Source organism: Mus pahari, chromosome 4 (genome assembly GCF_900095145.1).
Source record: "Mus pahari chromosome 4, PAHARI_EIJ_v1.1, whole genome shotgun sequence".
Classification (NCBI taxonomy): Eukaryota; Metazoa; Chordata; class Mammalia; order Rodentia; family Muridae; genus Mus; species Mus pahari.
The window spans coordinates 14921066-14946890 of record NC_034593.1 but is presented as its reverse complement, the minus strand read 5'-3'; the positions used below and the strand labels follow the sequence as shown (position 1 = coordinate 14946890).

The 25825-nt window shown below is 41.6% G+C and overlaps 1 protein-coding gene across 2 annotated transcripts in view; it reads left to right on the top strand.

Annotated features, from left to right (window-relative positions):
- Pde7a (phosphodiesterase 7A) overlaps nucleotides 1–25825 on the top strand; it is an 84682-nt gene that overhangs the window by 55014 nt on the left and 3843 nt on the right. For both annotated transcript variants that reach the window (XM_021196055.2, XM_021196054.2), the window contains exons 3-12: nucleotides 1203–1286; nucleotides 10757–10908; nucleotides 12716–12779; nucleotides 17479–17574; nucleotides 17972–18072; nucleotides 21782–21913; nucleotides 22395–22486; nucleotides 24301–24445; nucleotides 25088–25184; nucleotides 25701–25781. In XM_021196055.2, the coding sequence (XP_021051714.1) occupies nucleotides 1203–1286; nucleotides 10757–10908; nucleotides 12716–12779; nucleotides 17479–17574; nucleotides 17972–18072; nucleotides 21782–21913; nucleotides 22395–22486; nucleotides 24301–24445; nucleotides 25088–25184; nucleotides 25701–25781 (1044 nt within the window). The remainder of the gene's footprint in view (nucleotides 1–1202; nucleotides 1287–10756; nucleotides 10909–12715; nucleotides 12780–17478; nucleotides 17575–17971; nucleotides 18073–21781; nucleotides 21914–22394; nucleotides 22487–24300; nucleotides 24446–25087; nucleotides 25185–25700; nucleotides 25782–25825) is intronic.

The window sequence follows — 25825 nt, the reverse complement described above, 5'->3', positions numbered from 1 at the left end:
GCCATTCTGATAGCCTCTCTGATTAGCTCACTGTGTCACCCATTGCAGGTCCCTGCTTAGACACCTCTTCAGTGAGGCCTCCCGTGATAACACTGTCCCATCCCATCCCTCCATTCCCCATTCTCTTAACTTACTTTATAGCTTCTAACCCTCCTCTGTAGAAAGGAGTTCTGTGTTTGTTTTATTTATATTTGGGTAGGTAAGCTTAGTACACTGGCATGTCCTGGGTCCAACGTGTTCAGCAAGCCTTGGTCACAATGAAGAGTAGCCATGTAAAAGAGGCCTTGGTAGATATAAATGGAGTCCCAGTGCATGAAGTGAGCCTTCCTTAAGGACGCAGAGCAAGGAGATCCTTCAAGGAGGTCAGAGTTTCAGGAGGACAGGAAGGGGCAGGCTGGTAGACTCCAAGGAAGCTCTCCTTGCTGCTGTGAACTTGGGTGATACGACAGCTTTGACAGGGAAAGACGGCTTTTGGATCCCGTGGGTTTAAGGATTGGCTTGTCAGCTGCAGCAACACAGGCTTGGAAATGTGATTTAATCTACCAGAACCCAATTTCTGCATGCACAGAATGGGCGCTAGAACTCTTCTTATCTATGTTTGATCCAGAGTGCTTGGTAATTGAGTGCTAGATCGTCTGAGAATCATGCGGGTTATGCAAAGACAGTGTCAAACAGAGACAAACGAGAGTTTAAGAGCTCGGTAAAACCTTGGATGAGAGCAGATTACCTTTACTGCATTATAGGCTAGATTCCTGTGTGATTCCTGTGTCTTGTTTGCAGGCATCCCAGGCAGAGCAGACGCTGGTAAATGCCTGCTTCTCACTGTGGCTTTTTCCTCTGGGAAGCAGATTTCATTTCCCACTGACTTTTTATGGTTGCTGTTTCAGCCACATCAGAGTAATAAAATGACCTTTAAAATACAGATAATTATTGAGGAATATAATCTTTAAGCTTCTTAACCCAGCCTTACAACTCAATACTGAAATTTTATTATGTCCTCCAAATAAGCCAGTTCTTAACCATTCCATCCATTTGTTTGCTTTTATCTTTTAACACAGAGTCATGGGTTTCCTTATGACGTGGCACTCTCACGTGTATGTCGCTGTAGTGACACTTCTCTTCCTCACTGGCTTCCCCGGGCTGGCATGGGACCTACTTAGTAGTAACAGCTTCCTAACCTTACATCTACTGATTCTGTCCAGGAGATGTCCGCGGGAGGAGCCGAGCAGGGTTTGAAACCGAAAGAAGAGGTTCCCATCCATACATTGACTTCCGTATTTTTCACTGTATGTATTTCATTCATATTTTCAAGATTAAATTTTTTTTTTTTAAGATTTATTTACTTATTATATGTAAGTACACTGTACCTGTCTTCAGACACTCCAGAAGAGGGCGTCAGATCTCATTACGGATGGTTATGAGCCACCATGTGGTTGCTGGGATTTGAACTCTGGACCTTCGGAAGAACAGTCAGGTGCTCTTACCCACTGAGCCATCTCACCAGCCCCAGATTAAATTTTTTTAAGTTTTCATGACTTAGATGTTATACTCTTTCTAGCATTTAGTTTTCTCAGAAAGAAAAAAATACAAGGGAAGAAAAAATGCTATGTTATCTTTTGACTTTTTAAAAACATTAGGTCATAAATTATGCTGTCTTTCTAGATAATGTTGATTAATAGAGATAAGTAGAAGAGAATAATAATTGGAACTTTGCTTTTGACTCAAAGTCTCATAGAGGCCAGGCTAGCCTCCTACTCACTGTGTAGGCCAGGGTGACCTTGGACTTTGGATCTTTCTGCCTCTGTGTCCCTCCTGAGTACTATATAACAGGTGTGGGCTCTATACCTGGTCTTGGAGCCCTGGAGACCAAGGTTAAGGCCGCATGTGTGCCAGGCATGCATTTCTCCAGCAGAGCCACATTCCCACATTCCCAGCTGAATTAGGATCTAGGTGTTTCTTTTAGTATTTTCCTTCATTACTTCAGACAACACCAACATATTCAATGCAGATAATGTGTTGATAGGTTTTTAGAAGTTGAATGAGTGTCATCCTTTTGGTTTATTTAAAAGTATTGATAGAATGAGTGTTTTAAAAACAAACATTTCAGCCGGGCATGGTGGCACATGCCTTTAATCCCAGCACTCAGGAGGCAGAGGCAGGCGGATTTCTGAGTTCGAGGCCAGCCTGGTCTACAAAGTGAGTTCCAGGACAGGACAGCCAGGGCTACACAGAGAAACCCTGTCTCGAAAAACAAATACAAAAACACAAAAATAAAAACAAACATTTCATGTGTGTCTAGATCATAGTGAAGAGAAAGGGAAAAACAAGTTTTAAGAATTTTAAACGCTGAATGTATTAAATCTTGTTTGGGACTCATTTTGCTTTTGGTAAGGTTTGGTAATGTGCATTAACAGTACAAACTGAGTCTAAACTTGACAAACTGACAAACTATAAGAGACATCATAAACAATTCAGGATGTAAATGAGATGGAAAGGTAAGTCTGGCATTGTGAGTCACCTTCCCCTGTGAGTCATGTACTGGTTCTTAGAAAGGGAATGCAAAGGTGAGCAGAGACCTTCCACTTGCCACTCACCATTCGAGGAGCAGAAAGAGGGCTTTACACCATCGTAAGTGTTCGTGGGTGAGGGAGGTCCCGAGGCACTGCTGAGAAACATTCATGTTTGGGTGAAGCCCAAAACGCTTCCCAAGTTAGAAATGAATCCTAACTTTGAAATACCTCAAGCAATGATTGTGCCCTAGTGGTTTCGGGCTACAAAGATGATCCCGAGAACAGGTGATGGAGAAAGGGCGGTTGGGGCTTTCCAGTCTTGGCACACCCGCTAATATTTTACAGGGACACTGGGGCCGCCTTGAAGGATCACTTCTTCCCACAGTAAAAAATGGCACAAAACTACTTGTCATAGATAAGCCATCTTTTAACGTGCACATCAGGAATGTTTTTTAAGCATTAAGCAGAGTAACATTTAAGGACAAACATGCTTAGGTAGTTCATAATACAACTGTGTAAACCAAAGAGAAAAGAGTAAAGAGTGAGAGCAGAACACCCACCTGCAAAAGGGCATCGCCAGCTTGCCAGTGAGGACTTTTCTTTCTGGGACTGCCCTCTCCAACTGGAGCTGCAGCCTGGTGGGGCGCTTGCTTCCAAGGCTGCTGCACTGGCTTCTGAACCCCCAGGCTAGGGCAGCCAGGCGGTTCGCAGGAGAGGCTGTGAGGAGGAGGGCCGGCTGAACAAAACCAGCACATTTTCACTCGGAGGAGAAACTGGGAGACAGGAATGTTAGCAATGGAAAGAAAGAAAGTCGAAGCAGAGGAACTAGGACACACACTTGTTCGTAAGGCCAATTGGTCTCTGTACTGTGTAGATAAGAAAGAACAGTTACAGTCATATCACCTGAGTAAGACATCATCCCAAAGAGCTTCGGATTAAATCTGTATATTGGAAAACGGATATATTATTCTAGGAATGTAAGGTAGCTTTAAGCTGAAGAAAACCAGTGTAACTTATTACTTTAATAAGAATAGGGGAGAAAAGTTATGGCTAATCAATATAAAGAATAAACTGTAGAGATCTACAAGAAAAGGTTTCTACAGGACCAACCTTCTCTGTTCCCTCCTGACTGAGCAGTGTGGTCAGTTTCTGCAGAAAGCACATTGTTGTAGACACTTTATTGAGCACAGTCTTGTTTGTTGGTAGTATTTGTTACAAGATCTTTATTGCTGACTGGCACTCCAGTAAGAATATGTGTGCTTTTTAAAAGATTTTTTTTCTTTATAAAATTGCATTGCTTGTTTCCATTTTATGATCTGGAAGTTTAAGCAGCTTTAAAACTATCAGTCTTTTAAAGTTTGGGGGGATCTGCTATGTTGAAGACATCTGTCTCTGATACATTGGCTTAGGGTTTTTCTCTCTCTCATATGCCCCTTGAATTTCAGTAAACTTAGCAAATGAGAGAATCTGGGGAATAAGACTGCTATAAAGGATGTTGGAAGTTTTAAATAGGGGACAAAATGGTAAAATTTGGGGCAGAGTAGGTTTGAACCTTCAGGGACATCCAAACCTTTTAAAAGACTGTGATATGCATTTTCTCTCACATTTTTAATTTAAAATGTTATTACTTATATAATGACATAAAATTAGCTGAATTTTTTTAAATTCTGGATATAGGTTTGTTATATTCATTACAGCTATAGTTTTCTTATAAGGACAAGATTTAATTGTGACTTACAGGTTCAAAGGTTCAGTCCACTATCATCAAGGCGGGAGCATGGCAGCATCCAGGCAGTTGCAAGAGGAGCTAAGAGTTCTCCGTCTTGTTCTGAAGGCAAACAGAAAACTGACTTCCAGGCAGCTAGGACAAAGGTCTTAAAGCCCATGCCCACAGTGACACACTTCCTCCAACAAGGCCACATGTCCAAATAGTGCCTCTCCCTGAGCCAAGCATATTCAAACCATCACAGGTGTTATTGCCCCTTTCTACTTAAATTAAGCCCGTTACTAAGTCCTAATGTACAAAGGATTACAGACTCTACCTCCCTCTAGAGTTCTCTCTTTTCAGACTGTGAGCTCTCCCCAAGTGACCTCTCCTTATCTCACCTTTTAAACTCATGTACAGACGTCCAGTCCTAACTCCTGGCTTCTCGCCCAAGAGCTCTCCCCTTCCAGATCATTTGCTTACCCCATTACTCTCTCATCTTCGCTCTCTCCTATGGAACTTTGCTGACTGTCTCCTACCTCGACCACACTCTGCTTCCTGCCCATTACCTGTTAATATTGGAGACCAAGTCCTTTTATCTCCTCCAGGTCATCAACCTTCACCTCTCTCTCCAAAGTAGCAGGGTCCTTTTAAGGTAATCCTTGTAACTNCTACANCTGCTAAACTTGAGGGACTCTNTCATTGGNTCNACCTGTCCCACCTAAAACCCTTCATTCCCCCACCTAAAGATGATTCCTCTTCATACACATCAACCCTAACAGGACAGTGCTCCGTTAAGCTCCAAAAGACATCAAGACCACCGGTCTTGTCTCATCCTAGAGAATGAGGCTTCATCCCAATAGCCAAACTCGACCTCGCTGGATGAAACACCGGATTAGTTGTGGTTTTTTCCACTTAATCAATCATTCTCAGGTTTCCGGAACCAATTTTATATTTTGAGCGGATAAACAAAGCAGCAGACCAGGCCAAGGTGTTCCACGTGGGAGAGGTTTATTATGTGGGAATGGGGGAGCGGCAAAGCGGGTAGAAGGGGGGAGAGGGAGAGAGAGAGGGAGAGGGAGGAGGGAGTGACTTCCTATTTTATACAGAAAATGACGTCACACCAGTGAGGGTAGGAATTGAGCCAAGTGGATTGTGGGATTGAAGGTCGTTGTCCTGGCAACGCAGGTCAAGGGCCACATGGTTTGGCGGGGCTTGGAGTATCCTGGTGCTAACATTTACAGCAGCTGACTGCTGAAACATACAAAACTCTTCATAGATTTCCCATAGTTCTCAGTTGTATTTGCTTGCAGTTATTTCCTTTCATGTGGCAAAGCTGTATGAAGCTTAGATTGTTTGCTCCATAGTTATATGGTATGAAAAACATGTGTCTATGTATGCTTGAGCTCTCTAGTGTGGGTCAGGCTGGTCTCATTGTCTTGGGTTGACTGACTTCTGTGTGTAGTACCTGTATTAAGGGCAGCTGCTGTACCTGGAGTTTATTGGTACTTTCTAAGTTTATTGGTGTTTGCTTGGCACTTTCCAACCGGTATGTCTGTCTTTGCTTTCCTCTTCAATTTCCCATGGCCTGTCACTACCTTCATATTCACAAGCTACTTTGTTTTGGTGATTCATTGGTCTGCAAAAGTGTTTCTTTTCTTCTGTATTGGTTTCTTACATAAACATCTAGCCTGCACTTGTAGTTGAGCCATTATAGACCAAGGCCATTACTTTGTCTAAAGTTTCAGATAAATTAGTTGACTCCTACATAGTTGTCTTGAAGTCACAGCTATTTCAAAGACAGCATTCCTTGAATTCATGGAGCTATCACTAGAAACAGCTGACAAGATGGCACAGTTGGTACAAGCACTTGTCACTAAGTTGAGTTCAGTACCCAGGACCCACACGGTGGAAGGAGAGAGCCAACTTCTTCAAGTGTGGTGTATGGGAGCATAGCACAGTGGAATCAAGTCATGTCCTACATGAAATACTGTCTGCCTTTGTTCACAAGAAAAGTGGGCCGGCATCATGGATCAGTACCATCATCTTCGTGATGGTAGCCAAGCATGAAGACTTGGGTTCAATTGCCAATATCCACATAGTGGAAGGATCAACTCCTGTAAGCTGTTGCCCGACACGATCATGTACACACACACACACACACACACACACACACACTACATCATTTTCCACTGCCAGTGACCTGAGTTCCTACTCCTATTGGTGGCAGTTCCCTTACCAACTGGTTCTTGTGGAGATGCCATGTTGATGCATTGGGAAATGTCATGCTAGTTTCCAGAATGTTCTCAGATACCTGCATTTAAGAACTGTTGGTTTTCATTGCTTTGTCCCAGACTTGGAAGAAGCCAATATTCTAGATGTCATTGATAACTTTGTTGCATAAACTATGCAGGCTGGTATGGATTGGTCCTTAATCTTAATCCAATTTAAAGGTCATTGTTCTTTTGGACTGTAGAACTGGAGGAGTTGAACTTGGCCCTGATGTGATTTTGCAGCTGCTCTTTGAAGGAATGTGGGGTGCTGCAGCTCTGCACTTCCTTCAGACCCTCTCCCAGCTAATAGGGAATTGGAAATTTTACACCTTTGATCCCAGCACTTGGGAGGCAGAGCCAGGTTAAGCTCTGTGACTTTAAGACCAGCCTGAATCCACAGAGAGAGTTCTAGGATAGCCAGTGCTATACAAAGAAACCCTTTCTTGAAAAATTAAAAAAAAAAAAAAAAAGGAAAAGAGTTTTAAAGAACTTTGAATCTCTTACTTAATCATCAGAATGAACAGTAATTCTGCGGACCAGAATTATAAGAATTGTTTAAGGGGACAGTGCTGATGATACATTTCATTCTTTAGAGTTTATCTAATTTGAGATTGAGTGGGTCACGTATTATTCGTAATGAAGCTTTTACTACATACATTTAAAGTTCTGTCAAACTATTTTGAAATCGTGTCAATATACAGTTAGTTCTGAAGTACTTACATATACAGTGGTTTTTAGTATTAAATATGCAACCATAAAAATGAAATCTAGTCTTAAAAGTTAAAAGTATAAGGTTATGTTTTTAAAATATTTAATTATCATTTTAATACACATATAACTTATACTTTCTAACTATATTTATTGAGTGCTTGCTTCTTTCCCCAAAACTGTACAGAGGTTGTGTGTTGTTTCATTTGCTGTCTGCCTTCAGTCCTCAGACGCCTGTTTTACAGATAGAGAACTGAGGATCGTTGATCTGCTTTACGTTACAAAACTGGTGACAGAGCAGGGGTTCCACCCAGCCTTTAAATTCTGCCATTCTGTCTCTGCTCTCAGCCAGGCAGCTGAATAACATTGCTCACAGCAGCCTGGAACAGTGCTTCTCTGTGTGTCAGTACATGCTGAGATGTGCTAAGACTAAAAGGTCTTTAAAAAAAAAAAAAAAAAGATGTGTTCTGTAGATGTATAATAACTACAATTACTCTTTTTTAAATGACTTTTAAATATGACTTTCACTTTTTTTTTTAAGAAAACTAGGGACAGAAAAGAAAAATTGGAATACAGAAACTATTTAGAATTTTTTATTCAGTCTTTGTTCAGCATAGAATTGACTAAGCTAGAGCTAAAACTTTAAAGTACTTAATTATAAAAATGAAGATCTGAGCAGCAATTTTCCATAGTAATTCTTGTGTTACAGAGGCGGTGATTGCAGGGTGCCCCCTTGTGGATCCCTACGGCGGGTGACTGTCTCTTTCAGGACCTTTCTGATGGAGCAGCTGTGCTTAGCTTGGGTAGCAGGGAAGCACCTGCAGGAGAGATGGGAGCCTGCTGCTCAGTGTAGCCTGTCTCCAGCCCCTTTCTTCTCTTGGCCTGGAGCTTGTATTTCTTATTTATTTTCTACTTTGATGAGGGAAAAATACATATATATATATAGGTTTTTTTTCAAGACAGGGTTTCTCTGTATAGCCCTGGCTGTCCTGGAACTCACTTTGTAGACCAGGCTGGCCTTGAACTCAGAAATCTACCTGCCTCTGCCTCCTGAGTGCTGGGATTAAAGGCGTGTGCCACCACGCCCGGCTTATACGTATATTTTTAAAACTCACCAACTCTCCTCCACTTTCTTTTCTGGTCCAGAAATACGGAAAGAGGGTACCTGCACACAGTACCCTTGCTCTTTAGCTTTGGTGGTGCTGGTTGATCTATGACTATGCCATGGGGCCTTGGTACTCTTGATAATAACATGAGCTTTTGTATGCCTTCAGCTTTCTAAGCTGTATCAGCAAGTAAATAGTCCAAGCTTGATGACGGCTGAGCTTTAATAAGACAAGTCTAGTCTGTTGTCTGTTGTGCTGAGAAATGAGTAATGACTTGCTTTGTGTCACAGGATGAGCTCATCTGAGTATTGGTAATAGGGTTGGGTTTTTGTGTAATTTGGCCAGAGGATGAGCTTTTTAGTAATTATCTAAATGAAAGGTACTGGCTTCTTTTCCATTTCCAAAAGACTCCGCTTTCATATATTCCTAAATGCTATTATTCATTCAGCCTGATGTCTCCCTGTACAGTGGCATCAGGTTTAACTAGGTTGAAAGAAAGGCTGTGTGCAACCTTCCACATTTCACCCCTTAGTTTTTGCCTGCGAAGCTGTCTCTATCATCGTTTTCAGTGTAAGGACTTTGCTCCTACAGAGTCAGTGTGTGTGTGTGTGTGTGTGTGTGTGTGTGTGTGTGTGTGTGTGTGTGAGAGAGAGAGAGACAGAGAGAGAGAGAGAGAAACAGAGACAGAAACAAGGCAAGGGACAGAGGGTGATCAGGTGTGAAGAAAATACACATTTCCAACAGTGTCACAGCGATTGATGTTTTATTGTTGACTTATAGTTCCTAAGCCCTTTATTAGATTGTATTTTGGAAGCTCTCCCAGGACAATTCTGAAAAACCTTTTTCTCCATCAAGGCCTGTGTCAGATACTAGTGACACAAGGTTTTTCACATGCCCTATTTCTGAGGAATGAGGGAGTCAGACTATGGAGAAGGATTTACACATAAAACTTATTATTGCAGGATTCTTTATGAGAAAAATAGGAATTAGAAAAAGTTGAATAGCTACCACCTTCTATGCACATGAACAATCGCTGTCACACACACTACAGATTTTATAGTCTTCCTGCTTCTTCCTCCAGCAGATGGGAACAAATACAGAGGCCCACAGCCAGACAGTGTGCAGAGAGTGAGGGACCTTGAGATACTGTCTGGAAAGAAAACATGACGATTGAAAAGGACACACACAAGTATCCACACACATTGCTGTGTAACTTCAGACAGAGAAGGACAGCTTCCTAATAGAGACTTTCCTTGTCATATCTCAGTAACAAAAGGACGGTACTGATTGCTGAAGGCCACTGTCTGATTGTGGTACTGAATAAAGGGCCTTGGAAAGAGGGAAGGGAGGAAGGAAGGGAAAGAAAAAAAAAAAAGGCAGGAGGGCAGGCCAGCCGGCTGGCTGAAAGATAAATAAGAAATTAGAGGAATTGAAAAGTTCATCCAGCAGGACCCAGACACCAAGGGACAAGTGCTGCTGAGGAGGGCATTCGGAAGGCTTCACAGCAGAGGTCTGTCAAGTAGTACAAGGAATGGACTATGGAGCTGAGGTGCAGCGCTGAATAACCAAAATCTTTTGTGTCCTTTGATGCTTAAAGAAACTGGATTCTTCTAAGAGTAGAGGGGAAAAACAGTGGTTAGACTCATTGATGGACACACTGCTCCCAGTGAAGAGCCACAGTGCCCAGAGCTTTCCTCTTTAGACAAATGTGTATTTATAGCCTTTAGAACCCTTTATGTATATGTGTGTGTGTGTGTGTGTGTGTGTGTGTGTGTGTGTGTGTGTGTGTGTAGTTAAAATTATCCTTAAAATACTTTAAACTATCTCATTAGGGTTTAAGGTATGTTGTTACTGTGGTTGTTAATATCATCTGTGTCACTGGAATTTGACTTCTCAGTCATTGGAAACTAGAATTTGTGTGTGAATGTGTGCTTGCTCCCGATTTTTATATAGTGTGTTGAAGCAGCCGAATGAGTAGTAATAGTTAATGGGAATTAAACTTTCAAACTGAGTCTAAGTCCAGATGCTCTCATAGCTTTCTAGCTCCTGTCAAAACTGATCCTTACTCTTTTTTAATTCTTTTGTTCAAAATAGAAATAAGCTACCTCCTCATAGAAAGAACTGTTCATGGAAATCACTGAAGTTTTAAGAAATGCCTCAGAGGTTAAGCACTGACTGCCCTTCGAGAAGACTTGGGTTTGATTCCCAGCATCCACATGATGGCTCACAACATCCTTAACTCCAGTCCTAGGAAATCCAGTGCTCTTCTGGCCTCTCCCATCACTGCACACACTAAGTGCACACATGAAGACAAGGACCCATACACAGAAAATGAAGGAAAACTTTAAAGTGCTTGTATAACACCAATTTAAGTGCTTGCATGGAACTTGGGGTGTTACAGAGGCAGCCTTCTCGGGGTTTGCCAGGTTTTCATGGTTACTCCCTTTCTTTCAGCTCAATCTGAAATTGAAGCATCAGTCTCCGCCAGGAACATCAGAAGGTTACTAAGTTTCCAGCGATATCTCAGATCTTCACGTTTTTTTCGGGGTGCCACAGTTTGTAGTTCTCTAGACATTTTAGATGAGGATTACAATGGACAAGCCAAGGTTTGTACAACTTCTTCAAAATGAGTTGCTTGATAAGTTTACTGGGGCCTCCTCCAAAACACTGATTTCGATGCCCTTTTTTCTGTCTGAATTGAGCCATTTTTGAGAGTTTATAGCTATGTTTCTAAGTAGGTATAACAGAGCAAGGAAAACTTATGAGATAAAGTAGTGAATGCATTTGTTTTCTTAGTTCTGTATACTAGTTACTTAATAGAACATTAAGTAATGAGTGGATCAGCGGGACAGTCAACTTTAAGCTAGCACAGAGTTGGGTGCTGAGAAGAATGTGAGCCAGGACCTGATCTGTTGCTGTTGATAAGGACACTGGGGTCTGTGCATCACTACAGATGTGCTTACCCGATAGTTCCATACAGACAGCTCAGGGGGGGGCCATCTTTTTCAGTCAGGTGATATAGAAGGTTTAGCTAATCTTAACCGAAATGGTATTAGTAAGAATTATTTACTTTACTCTTCCAGACTTTACAGGAAATGTCTTAGTAAGATTGAAGTGAAATGGGTTTGGTTTTGATCAAATGGGATTTTATATAATCTTGATTTTAATGTACCCAAAATTATTTGTTCTTTAAATTTTATAGACCAGATTTCTAAAGTTATGTAGATTGGCTCCAGGGTGTCTTCTTTGAAGTTTGATTACAATATAAAGAAAAGACTCTTTCCCTGCTTGATAGCTAAGTCCACGAGAACTGTTGATCTGCTGTCGCGGTTAGAATGTTAACCTGTGTATTATTGCTGGTTATTGGCACTGTGGTTTCAACCTCCACAAGTGTCACACTGATATTACTTGTGGTATTTAATTCTTCATTTTATACCATAGCAAACTTAGGGATACAAAATGAAAGCTTTTACTTTAAAAGCCCACAAAATGTGGACTTTGGATGTATTTGTTTGCCTAAAGTACATATTATCCTAAAAGCCAATTGATTGACTTTATTGATAGTTTTGAATGATATTTAAAGATCAGTAAATACCCCCATAATTCAGGGGTTTCTTTAAAAAAAGAAAAGGAAAAGAAAGAAATGGTTAGCAAGCCATGCATGCCTTTAACCTCCCAGCACCCAGGAGGTAGAGGGAGACAGATCTCTGTGAGTTCGAGGACAGCCAGAGCTATGTAGAAAGGCCCTGTCCCAAAATAACAAAACAAACAAACAACCCTGAGCAGCAAATACAGTGTGGTGTGGGTGTGCTGTGGTCTCCAAGCCCTGAGGTTGGACTCTTCAGTTACAATGACAGCTTTCTGCTGCAGCTGAGCATGGTACTTATTGCCTGTTCCCAGGGGTCAGGCTTGAGCAGCTTGCCTACTCGCCAGGTACCCAGTAGAACTCGCTGCCAGACTTTTAAAATCTGGTTTAAGACTGCAGCATATGGACTGTATGATGGTGGTTTCAGAATTCTCCTAAGTTTGTAGACCAGAGGAACAGGGTGAAAGACTGACCTGACCTCTATGATTAACTGAAAAACAAAATAATTTGTTCTCAAATGGAATGTATTTCTGTAGAGAATATTTGAGCCAGTGGAAAGAGTCATAACTGAAAGGAGGCTGAGAGCAAAGTGTGGCAGCACACTCTGGTCCTCCCTGTTCTTGGGAGGCTGAAGCAAGAGAATTGCCATGTGTAGTGCAACCCTGCCCACAAACCTAGACCGTTAAGTGAACAAAGGTGAATGATCTCGGCATCTCTCAAAGCCAGTCAGCCACTTCTCGTTTCCATGAACATTGCTATGGGCTATCTGCCGAAAGTGGGTGTTACTGAGATTAAATTACAGTAGAAATGTTTGGTTTTCATTTCAGTGTATGCTGGAAAAAGTTGGAAATTGGAATTTTGATATCTTTCTGTTTGATAGACTAACAAATGGTAAGTGAAGCATTTGACATACTTGAGTTTCTGTGGTCATTAGCCTATGTTGAAGCTTTAGTGTGCTCTGTCCTTGCTGTCATTCACTTGGACTGTGACCCCAGTGCCAGCATTTTGTCCTTGTTAGTCACTTTTCAAAAAAACAGCAGAAATCATTTCACAATTTTTGTTTTTACTATTAGTCTTGACAGTAATCACTTCATCATGGCTGGACCAGTTGGCAGTTATTACTGCCGTTTTTAATAACTCAGCCAGAATCTCATTGCAGTCTTCATTTTCTCTTTTCAGTTTCTTTAGTGTGTGACTGTTTACAGTGGCATCTTCTGATGCAATTTTCCCTGTAGATAGGTTTATCCCAAAGGCATGCTCCCCACCCTCCCCCGCCTTCAGTCGCTTGCCTTCTTGAGTGTGCTGGCCCCTAGCCTTTCTTCTTGCCTGCTGCAGAGGATTAGCTTGGTTCCAGGGCCTGCCTCTGGCACTGCCTCCCCAGGCTGGAGAAGAGCATATCATCCGACTCTGAGAGTTAAGAGAGGGTTGGAGAAATATCACATAGGTCATTCCAATATCTCCTGCCCCCCCAGCTGAGCCAGCATTATGTGGGGTTGGTTTTGGGTTTTGTTTATTTACTTATTTATTTAGAATGACGTTTGGCAGGTTCTTGGTGATGCTTACCTGTCTTTGCCCCTTTGCCAAAGTAGGTTTGTAATAGACTTACACAAAGAATTCAGCTTTTCTGTTGATAGGGATGGAGTAATGTGTCCCCTGCTTGACTTTAAAGTTACCTACTTTTCTTTTCTTCTAGAAATGTGTTTGTTTATTTATGGAAGTGTGTATGCGCATGGCCACAGCACACATGTGGAAGCCAGAGGATAACTTGCTGATGCAGGTTCTCTTTCCTATCTGTGGATTGCAGGGCTCCAGCTCAGTTTGTTGAGCTTGTAGGTATAAGTACCTTACCCAGTGAGCGCTGTCACCTTCCCTGAGCACTGCTGTGGTTGTTTGGGTGTCACTGTTATTTTCTCTAAGCAGTAGGAACAGAGAGAAGGGCTCTACCTGCCCTGCTTATCTCTGCACTGCAGACAGGAAGTAGATGAGACTGAAGGGCAAGGTGGTGAGGACCATAAGGTTTGCCTGTTCGCACAGCGCTGGGCATCACTGCGTCTTTGCTCTTCCCCTGTTGCTATCTCTTTGTGTTCTGTTGCTCTCTCTGCCTCCTAGCTGGCTGCACCTAGCCATGGCGCCCTAACGAAAAGGCAATTGACCTTCCTCTAGGCCTTGTGGGGGATTGTCCTTTTTCTTTCTCTTTTTTTTTTAATTCAAGCGGTGAATTATTAGATGCCCCACCTCCTTCAAGATTTGTGAAATTTTTCTTTCCTAACTCAACACAAACATAACTTCAGTTATTATCATAAGATAAATATAGATGAAGCAACACCAGCCATAACACTTTTAAAGACTAGCCTTATATAAAATGATAGCTCATAGTCTATTCTTAGGCTGCTAGGATGCCTGCCATTCCTTAACATAGTTGCTCTTTTCTAAATTTGATTTTTAAAAAGTACACAACCTGCTAGTCAGGGTCTTAGGATGAAAGCTAGTGAGCTCGACTGTGTTCTGTGTCAGCCACAGTTGCTTTCCATAGACCACCCTGTTTGAACTGGCTTTGTGGAGAAGGTGGCCCAATTACTTGGTCCTAGATAAAAACCACCTACTGTTAGCTACCCACCTTTGCTTTTATAGGAAGCTAACTATAGCCCCTGGAAGCCACAGAGATTCTCTACTTGAAGAAATGTAATTGAACAAAGGGGCAGGAAAAAAACTGTTCAACTTGCATTATGTAGTTGGAATGGTTTCCTTTTAGAACTAAAATTATGCATGATTTGTGTTTACCATATCTAAATTCATAGTTTCCTCTTCTTGCTTATTGACTCCGTGGTGTTTTATATTTTTACTCTGGTTCTTTCTGGGTAGTATAGGAGAGAAGACAGGCAGGAGGGGACAGAGCTGAGTGGTTTGCCCCAGAACAGGTATACCTCATCTTATCTGCTCCCAGGAGGAGAGCAGTTGCTGTCTGACATTCCTGTTAGAGGGATGTGAACAGGATTGTGCCTGTTGCTCCTGACCACCTCTGGTTCATGGAGAGGAGAGTGGCCAACCTGTGTTTCTGCTCAAGCTCTCATGGAGAGTCAGTTTCTTAAAACTAGGAAAGGTCACTACATCTTAGCTGGTCTGTATTTTTTTTGGGGGGGTGGGGGTGGGGGATATGGTTCATTGTGGCAGTTTTACTCTAAATACTATTTCTTCTTTTCTCCTTCTTCCTCCTCCTCCTCCTTCTTCTCCTCCTCTCCCTCCTCTTCCTCTTCCTTCTCCTCTTTCTCTTCTTCCTCCTCCTCTTCTTCCTCTTCCTCCTCTTCTTCCTCACTGTCCTCTTCCTCATCCTCCCTTCCTCATCCTCATCTTCATTATCATCATCTTCCTCCTCCTTTTCCTCTTCCTCTTCTTCTTGCTCCTCAACATCATCCTCTTCTTCATCCTCCTCCTCTTCTTTCTGTTCCTCCTGCTGAATTTTTTGGGACCTTGAGAGAATGTCTTTTTCTATACTCCTGATGATCCTGGAACTCACTATATAGTCTAGTCTGGCCTCAAACTCACAGAGCTCGTCCTGCCTCTCCCTCCCAGATGCTGAGATTAAAGATCTGTGCCACCATGCCTGGCTCACTGGCATCCAATTTAAGGATATACTTATTGCTTTCCATATGGAGACGATATGCCAAGTCACCTTTTAAAAGAATCTTAGGGCTGGCAAGATGCCTTTGCAACCAAAGCAGCACACATGAGTTTGCTGTTCTGGACTACATGCTAGAAAGCAAGAATGACTTCTACAAGCTGTCCTCCAACTTCCAACATGTATACCATGGCATTCATACCTACATATATATGTGTGTGTGTGTGTGTGTCTGTAAAAGAATCCTATGGTCCAGCAAGATAGTTCAGCAAATGAAGACACTTCCTGCAAAAGCCTCATGACCTAAGTTCAGTCCCCAATTAAGGTGGGATAACTGATTCCCCAAGGTTGTCCTTTGACTTTATACACACACACACACACACACACACACACACCCCATGGCATATGTGCTCCTATCATGCATGTTTGTTTCAGTACACAATAATAAACAATGTTATATTTAAAATCTTCTTTGTGGCCTGCCCTGCCTTCATGATGTTCTCTGCAAGTCGTTACCTATATTCATTGATAGGTTCTGTTGACAGTGGTTTGATGAGTTGTTAGTTCATTTTTTTTAAAGATTTATTTATTATTATATGTAAGTATACTGTAGCTGTCTTCAGACAATCCAGAGGAGCACGTCAGATCTCATTACAGATGGTTGTGAGCCACCGTGTGGTTGTTGGGATTTGAACTCAGGACCTTTGGAAGAACAGTCAGTGTTCTTAACCTCTGAGCCATTTCTCCAGCCCCCTAGTTCATTCTTTATTAGTCCTTTTAAATATTATAAATTCTTAGTGTGAGATTAGTTGTTTCTTTTTCATATTTTACCAAGTATCATAGAGTTCAGAGGATAACTAGAATCACATGCATGTTACTGTTATATGTGATGCAGTAAATTATGAGATTAAATCCCTTTAAAATAGTCAATTTATTTAACTGTTAATATAGCATATTTGTCCTATATTGAGTCTACAAAATCCTGAGAAATATAAGGTATATATAACCTAGAGCATTTTTGTCAGAGATGGGGAAATAAGCATAATAAAGATGGGGATTCAGACAGCAGGGATAAACACTGGCTACATGAGTGAATGAATGTACAGCGTGTCTCAAGGCTTGTGGTGCTTGCGACATCATAGGAGAAAGAGACAAGACAACATGGCTTGTTGTGGTGAAATGTATCCAAGGGGTGGGAATCTGTCTTTGAGGAAATATGGGTAAATTAGTGTTTAAGGAAAAAGAAACTAACAGCTTAGGGATCTTTTTTCCCTGTGACCTATGAAGCTGTGGACCATGAGGAAAATGGGAAAGACGCACGTTAAAATGTTTGTGAGGAGTGACAGAGTCTTACAGCAGGTGCTTTGCAGAGTGAAAGAGGCCTGTCCCTGACAGCAGTGAGGCCGCTCGCTCACTCGGCGTGCACGTCAGCTACACTGAGGAGGTGTGTGGCACTGCCTGCCCTGCACCCGCTCTCAGGCCTCTGCTCAAGTACAGAAAGGAGGAGCTTTGGCTCAGAGCCTCAGTCTTGGGGACTGTTAAGAGGAGACTGTCCTCCGAGTTCTGTTCCAGTAAAAAGAAACACAATTTTCGGAAGGTTGTAGCCAAAGATTTTTGCTGTGATTCTATTCATTTCTGTGAATTGCTTGTAAAGTTAGATTGGCTTGTTCACTCTAGGTCAGTTTTCCCATATTCTACTATTGAGTATTAGTTTGTTGTCCAACCTGTTTAACCTGAAAAGCCTTAAAAGTTTTTTATCTTTCAGTTCTCTGTAGAACGCTGAAACATTTTCCCTGAGTATGGAATGAAGATGTTAACATTTAAAGTGTATACTATCAAAGTACAGAGCTATGGGCATTGGCTTGGATGTTGCTTCCAAGTCCATGCTCAGAGTCTCCATCTGGGGACAGCAGTCTTCTGACCTTGCATGTCTTAATGCAATGTCTAATATGGCCTCTTGTTTTTCTTTTCTAGGAAATAGTCTAGTAAGCTTAACCTTTCATTTATTTAGTCTTCATGGATTGATTGAGTACTTCCATTTAGATATGGTGAAACTCCGTCGGTTTTTAGGTAAGTGATTCTAATACATTTAACAAGGCTGTACAAGAACTTGTTATCAGGATCATAGCTTGAAGCACGTGCTTGTAGCTCTTCAAGACATGGCAACATTTTGGTCAGTGACAGACACCATGTGTGATAGGCCATGTATCAGCTGGCTTTGCAGTCAAAAACCATGTATCACCTGGTTAGCAGTCATACTCTTTTTCGAATGGTCTCTGCTGTGGCACGATACTGAAATCCCTGGTGATTGGTTGAATTGAAGTGACCGTTTTAGAATGTGAACTATTTAAGTTGATAACCACATGGAAAATATATGTGGATCACTAATGATTACCACTTTCTATACTCGGATGTCCCTCATGTATACTAAAATTTGAGTCTTTTTTTTTTTTTTTTTTAAATGCAGTTATGATTCAAGAAGATTACCACAGTCAAAATCCTTACCACAATGCAGTCCATGCTGCAGACGTTACTCAGGCCATGCACTGTTACTTAAAGGAACCTAAGGTAGGTGGTTGAAAGTCACCAGATAATTTCTGTGGACACTTTTCCATAAGTTAGTACCTCAGCTCAGAGTCCAAAGCTTCAGCTATGAGAGTGAGATCAAACCGGATTGTTTCCAGATGTGGCTATAAGTGGAAGAACTAGAGAACAGGACCCAGAGCTCTCAAAGCCTTGGGCTCTGTGTTCCTACAGGTGCAACTTTGTTTTCAAGTGTCCTCCATGTGAGATTGCTGGGTGTGTTGGTGCAGAGCCTGAGGCCATAGGACATAAAGCGCTATACTTTCTCCTGTCCCTGAGATATGTAAGCCCACTTGAAAGGAGAGCACTTAAATATTGTTCTTCTTGTCCCTGGAAGTTCATATAAGAGCCTCACTTTAGGCAGTCACAGAGGTCCACACCTGTAAATCCCAGCACTTAAGAGGCTGAGACAGCAGGATTGCCAGGAGTTTGAAGTCAGACTAAATAAATAATGCTTCTTCTCTCCCTTGCCTGTCAGAAATTGGTAATCGCCGAGTTGTTTTTCTTACTGGTGTACATTTATTGATGTCCTAAGCAACATGCTGGCAAGGAAGGGAAGAAGGGAGGGAGGGAGGGAGGGAGGGTGGGAGGGAGGGAGGGGAAGGGGAAGGGGAAGGGGAAGAGGGGGAAGGAAGGGAGTTTTGACCTGAAATTTTAGTTATGGATGTATTGTTACTGAATGTGGAAAATGAATAAAAATAGCCTACTGGAGCAGGGTACTGAAGTCTTATATTTAAACTGGTGTTGGCCTTCATGATAACCAGAAGAAAACCAGCATACCACCAGCAAACAGCAAAACAGCAGAATTACACCGAAGGCCTGCCACCTTAGTTCTCTTTTCTTGTAAAGGGCCCTGAAGATAAGTGAAACCTGACTCTCCTATGCTTTCAAAGCGTCTTAGTCACAGAGCCCGGGTAGTACTAGCATCAAAGGCCATTTAATACCAATATTTTTCTTTCTAAAAATCCATTCTAGCCAGGTGTGGCAGTGTGGTTCATGCCTTTAAGTACTTGGCAGGCTGAATCAAAAGGATAGAAAGTTCAAGGGCTTCATACAAATCCTCCAAGGTCGTGGGAAGGGCTGGAGTCACAGCTAGCTTCAGCTGTCAGCCTGGCACAATCCTCAGATCACTGCATGAGGGGCCTCAACTGAAGAACTGACCAAATCAGATGTGTCTGCGAAGCGTTTTCTTATCAGCTGATAGAGGAGGGTCTAGTTTGGGGTAGGTGGTGCCATCCCTAGGCAGGTAGGACTGAATAAACCATTAGCAGCATCCCTCCATGGTTTCTGCTACAAGCTCCTCCCCCATGTTCCTGCCTTGACTTCCCTTGCTGGTGTGTTGTAACCTGGATATATAAGATGAAATAAACCTTGCTCTCCAGGTGGCTTGTGGTTAGTATTTTAGCACAGATCTATTAGGAGATGAAAGGAGCAGATCTGGAGAGAGAGTCCAGTGTATGAAAAGTGCTTTCCACACAAGCATGAGGATGAGTTTGAGTCCCTAGAACCTACCTAAGAGTTGGATATGCAGCACCTGTGTCCTACAGTGTTTGTAGCTCCTGCACTCCTTCAGAGATGGCAGGCAGGAGAGTCCCTGGAGCCTAGTGTGGCAGCTGTGCTGGCATGTGCTCTGGGAAAAGCAGTAGAGACTTGTGTCTCAAATGAAGTTAGGTGAGAGAGGTTGTCCTCGGACTTCCACAGCCATAGCAACTGCACACCACATTCACACACATGAATGTGTGCGTGCATTGTACACACTAAAGTCTTAATACCATTAAATTGCTTATACTTGTTATAAAGCTCTCCTTCTACTAAAAGTTTTAAGAAGAAATGTTAGATTTTTAATCAGTTTTCTGCTTTAAGTATGTGATTTGCTTTTATATTTTCCCCACAGATGTCATGACTAGTATTGTGCATTCATGTGCCGGTGGGGTGGGATGTGACCATGCCACAGTTGAAGTATAGACGTGAAGGGCACTGTTTAGGAACCGGTGTTTCCTTCTGCAGATTTCAAGGGATAAAACTCAGTTGTCAGGCTTAAGACAGGCGCGCTTACCCACTGCACTATCTTTATATCCGCCCCCCAGGATTTTTAAAAATCCACTTGCTTCTTTTTGTGTTTCATTTTTTGACCTGAGGTGTAAAGTTATGTGTAGCCATGTATTAATTTTGCACATATTAATCACATATTAATTTTCTATTTAGAAGGTACTTGTCTGTTATTTAGCATTATATTCTTATCACAGAAATATAATAAGTAGGACATTCACTTGGTGGAATTTGGTCTTTAAAGAGAGCATGAAGTTTGTAGGAGAAATGACAGATGGGACAGGGAGGAGGTTAGGGAGTAGTCGGGTGAATGTGACCAACACACTGTATATAGGCATGGCTTTCTCAAAGGGTTAACAAAAAATACTATACTCATATATAGTCAAAAAGTCTGATTTTTAAAAACATTTTACATATTCTGAAGAGGATTTCATTTTCTTCAATTTTTTATTAAGCTATTCCATGTCCTAATTTGTATAATGCAGAGAGAAAATAATGCAGAAAGAAACCATCTATCTTCTGTCCCTTAAGATGCCTTACAGAGCTGTCAAGATGCTCAGTGGTTAAAGTGCTGAGTCACAGACCAGCCTTCAGCCAGCAGGAGAAAACCACCTTCTGCATGTCTTCCTCAGGCCTTCATTCCCATATCATGACATGTGTCTTGTCTCCCTCGTAATAAATAAAAATGTTAAGGACACTTTGTAGCTTCCTAGATAGAAGCATCCAGACTTGTGACTGAGCTCAACTTTTAACAAGTAAGGTAGAAAAGATTTATTCTGGCATAGAAAGGAAATCGCCAAATTTGGATCTGAATTTGTTCATTATCTCATTGACATTTTTGTTGTGCTCTCATCTCCTTCATATGTTAACATTATCAGTGATTTATGCTCATCAGTTTTTACTGTTAGGTTATTTCACAGGGCTGTAAAAGGAACTAATTATCATAAAGTAAACCTAAATAAAGACAGGTAGACAAGTGCAGCTCTGGCAGGAATGGAAGGGCTGTAGACAACGCTGAGGCCTTGGCCCGAGCCAGGGTGAAAGGGCAGAACAGGGAGATGGAAGAATGTTGGTTGCTGGAGTTTGGCCTTACAGAATGAGTATCAGTTTTCCATTAGGGGAGCCTGGTGATAGCTGGTAATAGACTGAAGGTGGCCAGTTTTATTGCTGAAACCTATCGTCAGCTAATAAACTTTGATAATGGTTATTTTGTTAATTTTGGTAACGCTAAGAGTAAAGTTACATTGCTGCTATTAATGAAATCCCTTTCTGGCATGAATGCATTGTGAAAAGGGTCCTGAATGTGGCCATCTATTGGTAGAATGAAAATACTCAGCCCCGTATGTCAGTTTAGAGCCCTTGTTTCTCAGACTGTTTCTTACCTTAGCTGTTTTTAGTTGATGAAAGTGAAGCCCTCCCTATCAGAAAAGCCCTGTCCCTCAGGCAGCAGCACCGTGCATCGGAACACAGCCTGCGCTGCACTGTCCCAGTGAAGCACTACAAGGCTGCTGTTTCATGACTCTAGCAGTTGTCTTGCTGAGAAATGAACAGGAAGAGCAGGAGAGCCACTGTCCCCACTGGCTCCTGTGGTGGAGCGCATATTCCAGGTCCGTGCGTGACTAACTCTTCTTCTGTTCTGCTTCAGCTTGCCAGTTCTGTCACTCCTTGGGATATCTTGCTGAGCTTAATTGCAGCTGCCACTCACGATCTGGATCACCCAGGTGTTAATCAGCCGTTTCTCATTAAAACCAACCATTATTTGGCAACTTTATACAAGGTTAGTACCATTTCATTGGAAATTAATTTGGTTTGTCGTTGTTGTTTTTTAGTATGTGCTTAAAATCATGTGCTTAAAATCCCAGCACTAAGGAGAAAGACAAGAGGATCCCTTGAGCTCACTAGCTGACCTGCCTTGTCTAATCCTTGAGGCTCAAGCCAGTGAGAGAGAGACCCTCTCAAAAAAGTGTGGATGACTCCTGAGGAACGCAGCCAAGGTTGACCTTTGGCCTCTACACACATGCATGGGTGCACGTTGCTCACTCCACAAATGCACTCACCTACCCACAAATAAACACACGCACAAAAAATTAACAATACTTTAATGTTCTGTATTCTACACTATTTAATGTTTTGAGGAAATGAAAGTAGTCAAAATCAATTTCCAATGAATGTTCATGCTTTAACCAAGTTAATATTACTGACAAATGGTTCTTCGTGTGCAGAAATGACTGTTAGGTAACAAAGAACCCTTTTTATAGAATACCTCAGTCCTGGAGAACCACCACTGGAGATCTGCAGTGGGCTTGTTGAGGGAGTCTGGTTTGTTCTCACACTTGCCATTGGAAAGCAGGTAAGTTGGATTAAAACAAATGTATTGCCTATGGAAACAGTTACTAATTAAACTAAAAAATATATTATTCAGCTGCTCCATAGCTTCCAGTTTCATTAAATTAAATGTATCTTTTTAAAAATTATCAAAATTGTGGTGCTGGAGAAAGGGCTCAGCAGTTTAGAGCTTTTGCTGTTCTTGGAGAAGATCTGGGTTCAGTTCCCAGCTCCCACATGGTAGCTCGCAGATATCTACACATTGCACACATACATACATACATACACTGGAAATCCAAAGAAAGTTATATCCAAATTCTTAAGCCTGCTACATAGTTGTCACTTGTACATTGGCTATTTATTTTTATGAAAGATACCCCTTTTTGAGTACTGTAAAACTTACTTCACACATAGTGGCTCAGTGGTTATACGTAACTTTTCTGATAAAGGTTTCAAGTGTGTACCTGAAAGATTACACAGAAAGTGACACTGCATAACAAGATATATGCAGACCACAACATCTGCAAAGCCAGTAAAACAAGGATAATAAGGCCCTCATGTACGCTTTGGAGCTATTGTGAAGGATAATGAATAAAACAACAGAAAATAGCTTAAAAAATAATTTAATACTAAGGCCATTTCGGTGGCATAAGAAGAAACACTAAAGTTAAATAAGTCTAATAGGATGGTGTTGGCAAAAACATCTCAAACCTTGCCAGCATGGTCTTTTATACTTTGTGTTAAATATTCAGTATTGTGTTCACTTGAACCTGTTCAGTTTTTTCTAAATTGTGTGTATGTGTGTGTGTGTGTGTGTGTGTGTGTGTTTGTATTCAGCACAGGTGTGCTGTGGCACACATGCACAGGTCTGAGGACTGCCTTCAACAGTCATTTGTCTCCTTCCTCTGGGGTCCCAAGGATGATCTCAGGTCATCGGGCTCAGGAGGTAGTGCTTCCTGTGAGCAAGCCGTCTCCATGGCCTTGTTAAAGGCTCTCTGTCGTCAGTAATTACAAAGATAATCTTATTGTGACTCTATTGAGGGTTTTTTTGTTTTTTTTTTAATCTCACATGAGGCTGTTTTTAAAAAGATGCAGTGTATATGCTGTCTGTATTAACATGTGACATTTTTCCTCCAGATAATTTGAATATTCTTACACAGATAACTGACTTTTGACTTTCTTAGGTGCATGTGCATTTTGCTTACATGTATATCCATGCACCACATCCATGCTGGGTACCGCAGAGCCAGGGAGAGTGAGGAACTCCCTGAAAATGGAGTTACCTTATGGGTAGGCTGCCGTGAGGGAATTGGGAACCAGCCCGTTTCCTCTGGAAAAAGAGCCTGTGCCGTTAAGTGCTGAACCCATCTCTAGCCCCTTGATCAAACTGCTGAGTAGAATTTTATTAAGATGCTTATTTCATTAAGTATCTTTCTCAGATGTCTCACTAGGCAATTGAATGGGCTTGTATTTTCTCTGCCTGAATCTTCTTTTAGGTCCTAGGCACCAAAAAATAAGATAAAATTCTTGAGAATTTTCTCAAACAGCATAATGGTATTAGGTTGGTTGTTCCCCCCTTTTAAGCAAATAATCTGACTTTGGCTGACAAAATAAAGACACTTCCTTTGGCATCTTTGCATTATAGTATTTCCCTGCAAACTCTTAGTCTTACTTTAGTTATTTTAATATTTTTAAATGCACTCTTCACAATACTTTCTTATACGTCAAGTTCAAAGCAACTTTCAGAATATCTTAGGGTTTTGTAAAGCTTTCTGAATACTTAAGCTTAAGGGAGAAGAGATTGAAAGTACTAATGTCTTATTACTTCTGTAATTCCAGGCAAGAGATGGAGGCTCAGATAGGTGCTTTGATCCTAGCCACGGATATCAGTCGCCAGAATGAGTACCTGTCATTGTTTAGATCCCACTTGGATAAAGGTGACTTACACCTTGATGATGGCAGACATAGGCACTTGGTTCTACAGGTAAAGTTCTGCAGCTTGCAAAGATTGTTTCCAGGGTAAATCGTGTGACAGGTAGAACAAGAATGAAATATAGCAGACATTTTTTTCAGAGTAAGTTGGGAGGAAAGAAGTTTCTCAGATAGCACGTCCCCTTCCAGAACACCCAGGGGAGGCGTCTGGCTTTGGGGCGTTTCCTACGCAGGGTGTCTGCCGCAGAGCAGAGAAGGCCGTCCAGTCAGCAGTGACTACTCTGATGAGTTTCCTCATGAGAAGAGGGGCAAGGAGAAGATGGTGTCTCTGGGTTTGTTTTTATTCTATGGCTGACCCAGTCATTGTCTCTTTGGGATTGTCAAGGGTAATTCTAGTTTAACAGGGTTAGCCTCCCTGTCAGCATTCTGCACAGATACTTGGGAGATCAGCAGCAGCAGCATGAAGTTAATGTCACAGTGATTTTTTTTCTTGCACAGTATTTTCCTCTTCTTTGCTAGCTTTTAATTTTATTTGATTCTGGATCCCATGCACACTAAACACGTGTCCTCCCCAGCTACATGCCCAGGGGCTCCTTTCTCTCTTCAGTGCTCTTCCCCATTGCTAGAGTATATTTAAACTTGGTACATTGAGATCTTTTCTTCCTTAACACCCTTTTAATATTTTGTTTGCTAGATGGCCTTGAAATGTGCTGATATTTGTAACCCATGTCGGAACTGGGAATTAAGCAAGCAGTGGAGTGAAAAAGTAACGGAGGAATTCTTCCACCAAGGCAGGTTATAGCCACATGTGAATAAATTCAGACCTGGCCATGTATAAGAGCCTCACAGTAGATGCATTATATTTTAACAACTATTCATACTTCATGTATGTATAACCAGTAACACACGAAACGTGATTTGAAACTGAGTGACCTTGGGTATTCATGATGACACAGAAAGTAGGCTGGAAACTTCTCTGCAGAAAGATTGCTCTGAAACTACCCCATCCCTTCACCTCTGTAGAGAGCAGGATCATATGAGCTTGTGAGGCATGTCTGAAAGAACTGACAGACTTAGTCTTGGGAGGAACACCTAGCAAAAACTGTTCTGTTTGGTCTAGTTAAATGGTGATATCAATTTAGCAAGCTTTCTATGTGTTTAATTAAACATTAAACTTAATGTTTAATCCTTTCATGAGGATTCTGTAATGTTCCTCCAGTAAATTCATAGATACAGTGAAGGTATTCATTATAGATTTAACCAGCAGATGTGTTGCATCTTAACAGGTTTCTTTCTTAAATTTACAGGAGATATAGAAAAAAAGTACCATTTGGGTGTGAGTCCACTTTGTGACCGTCAGACTGAGTCTATTGCCAACATCCAGATTGGTAACTATGCACATTTAGTTGCAACTGGTTAAAAAAAAAAAAAA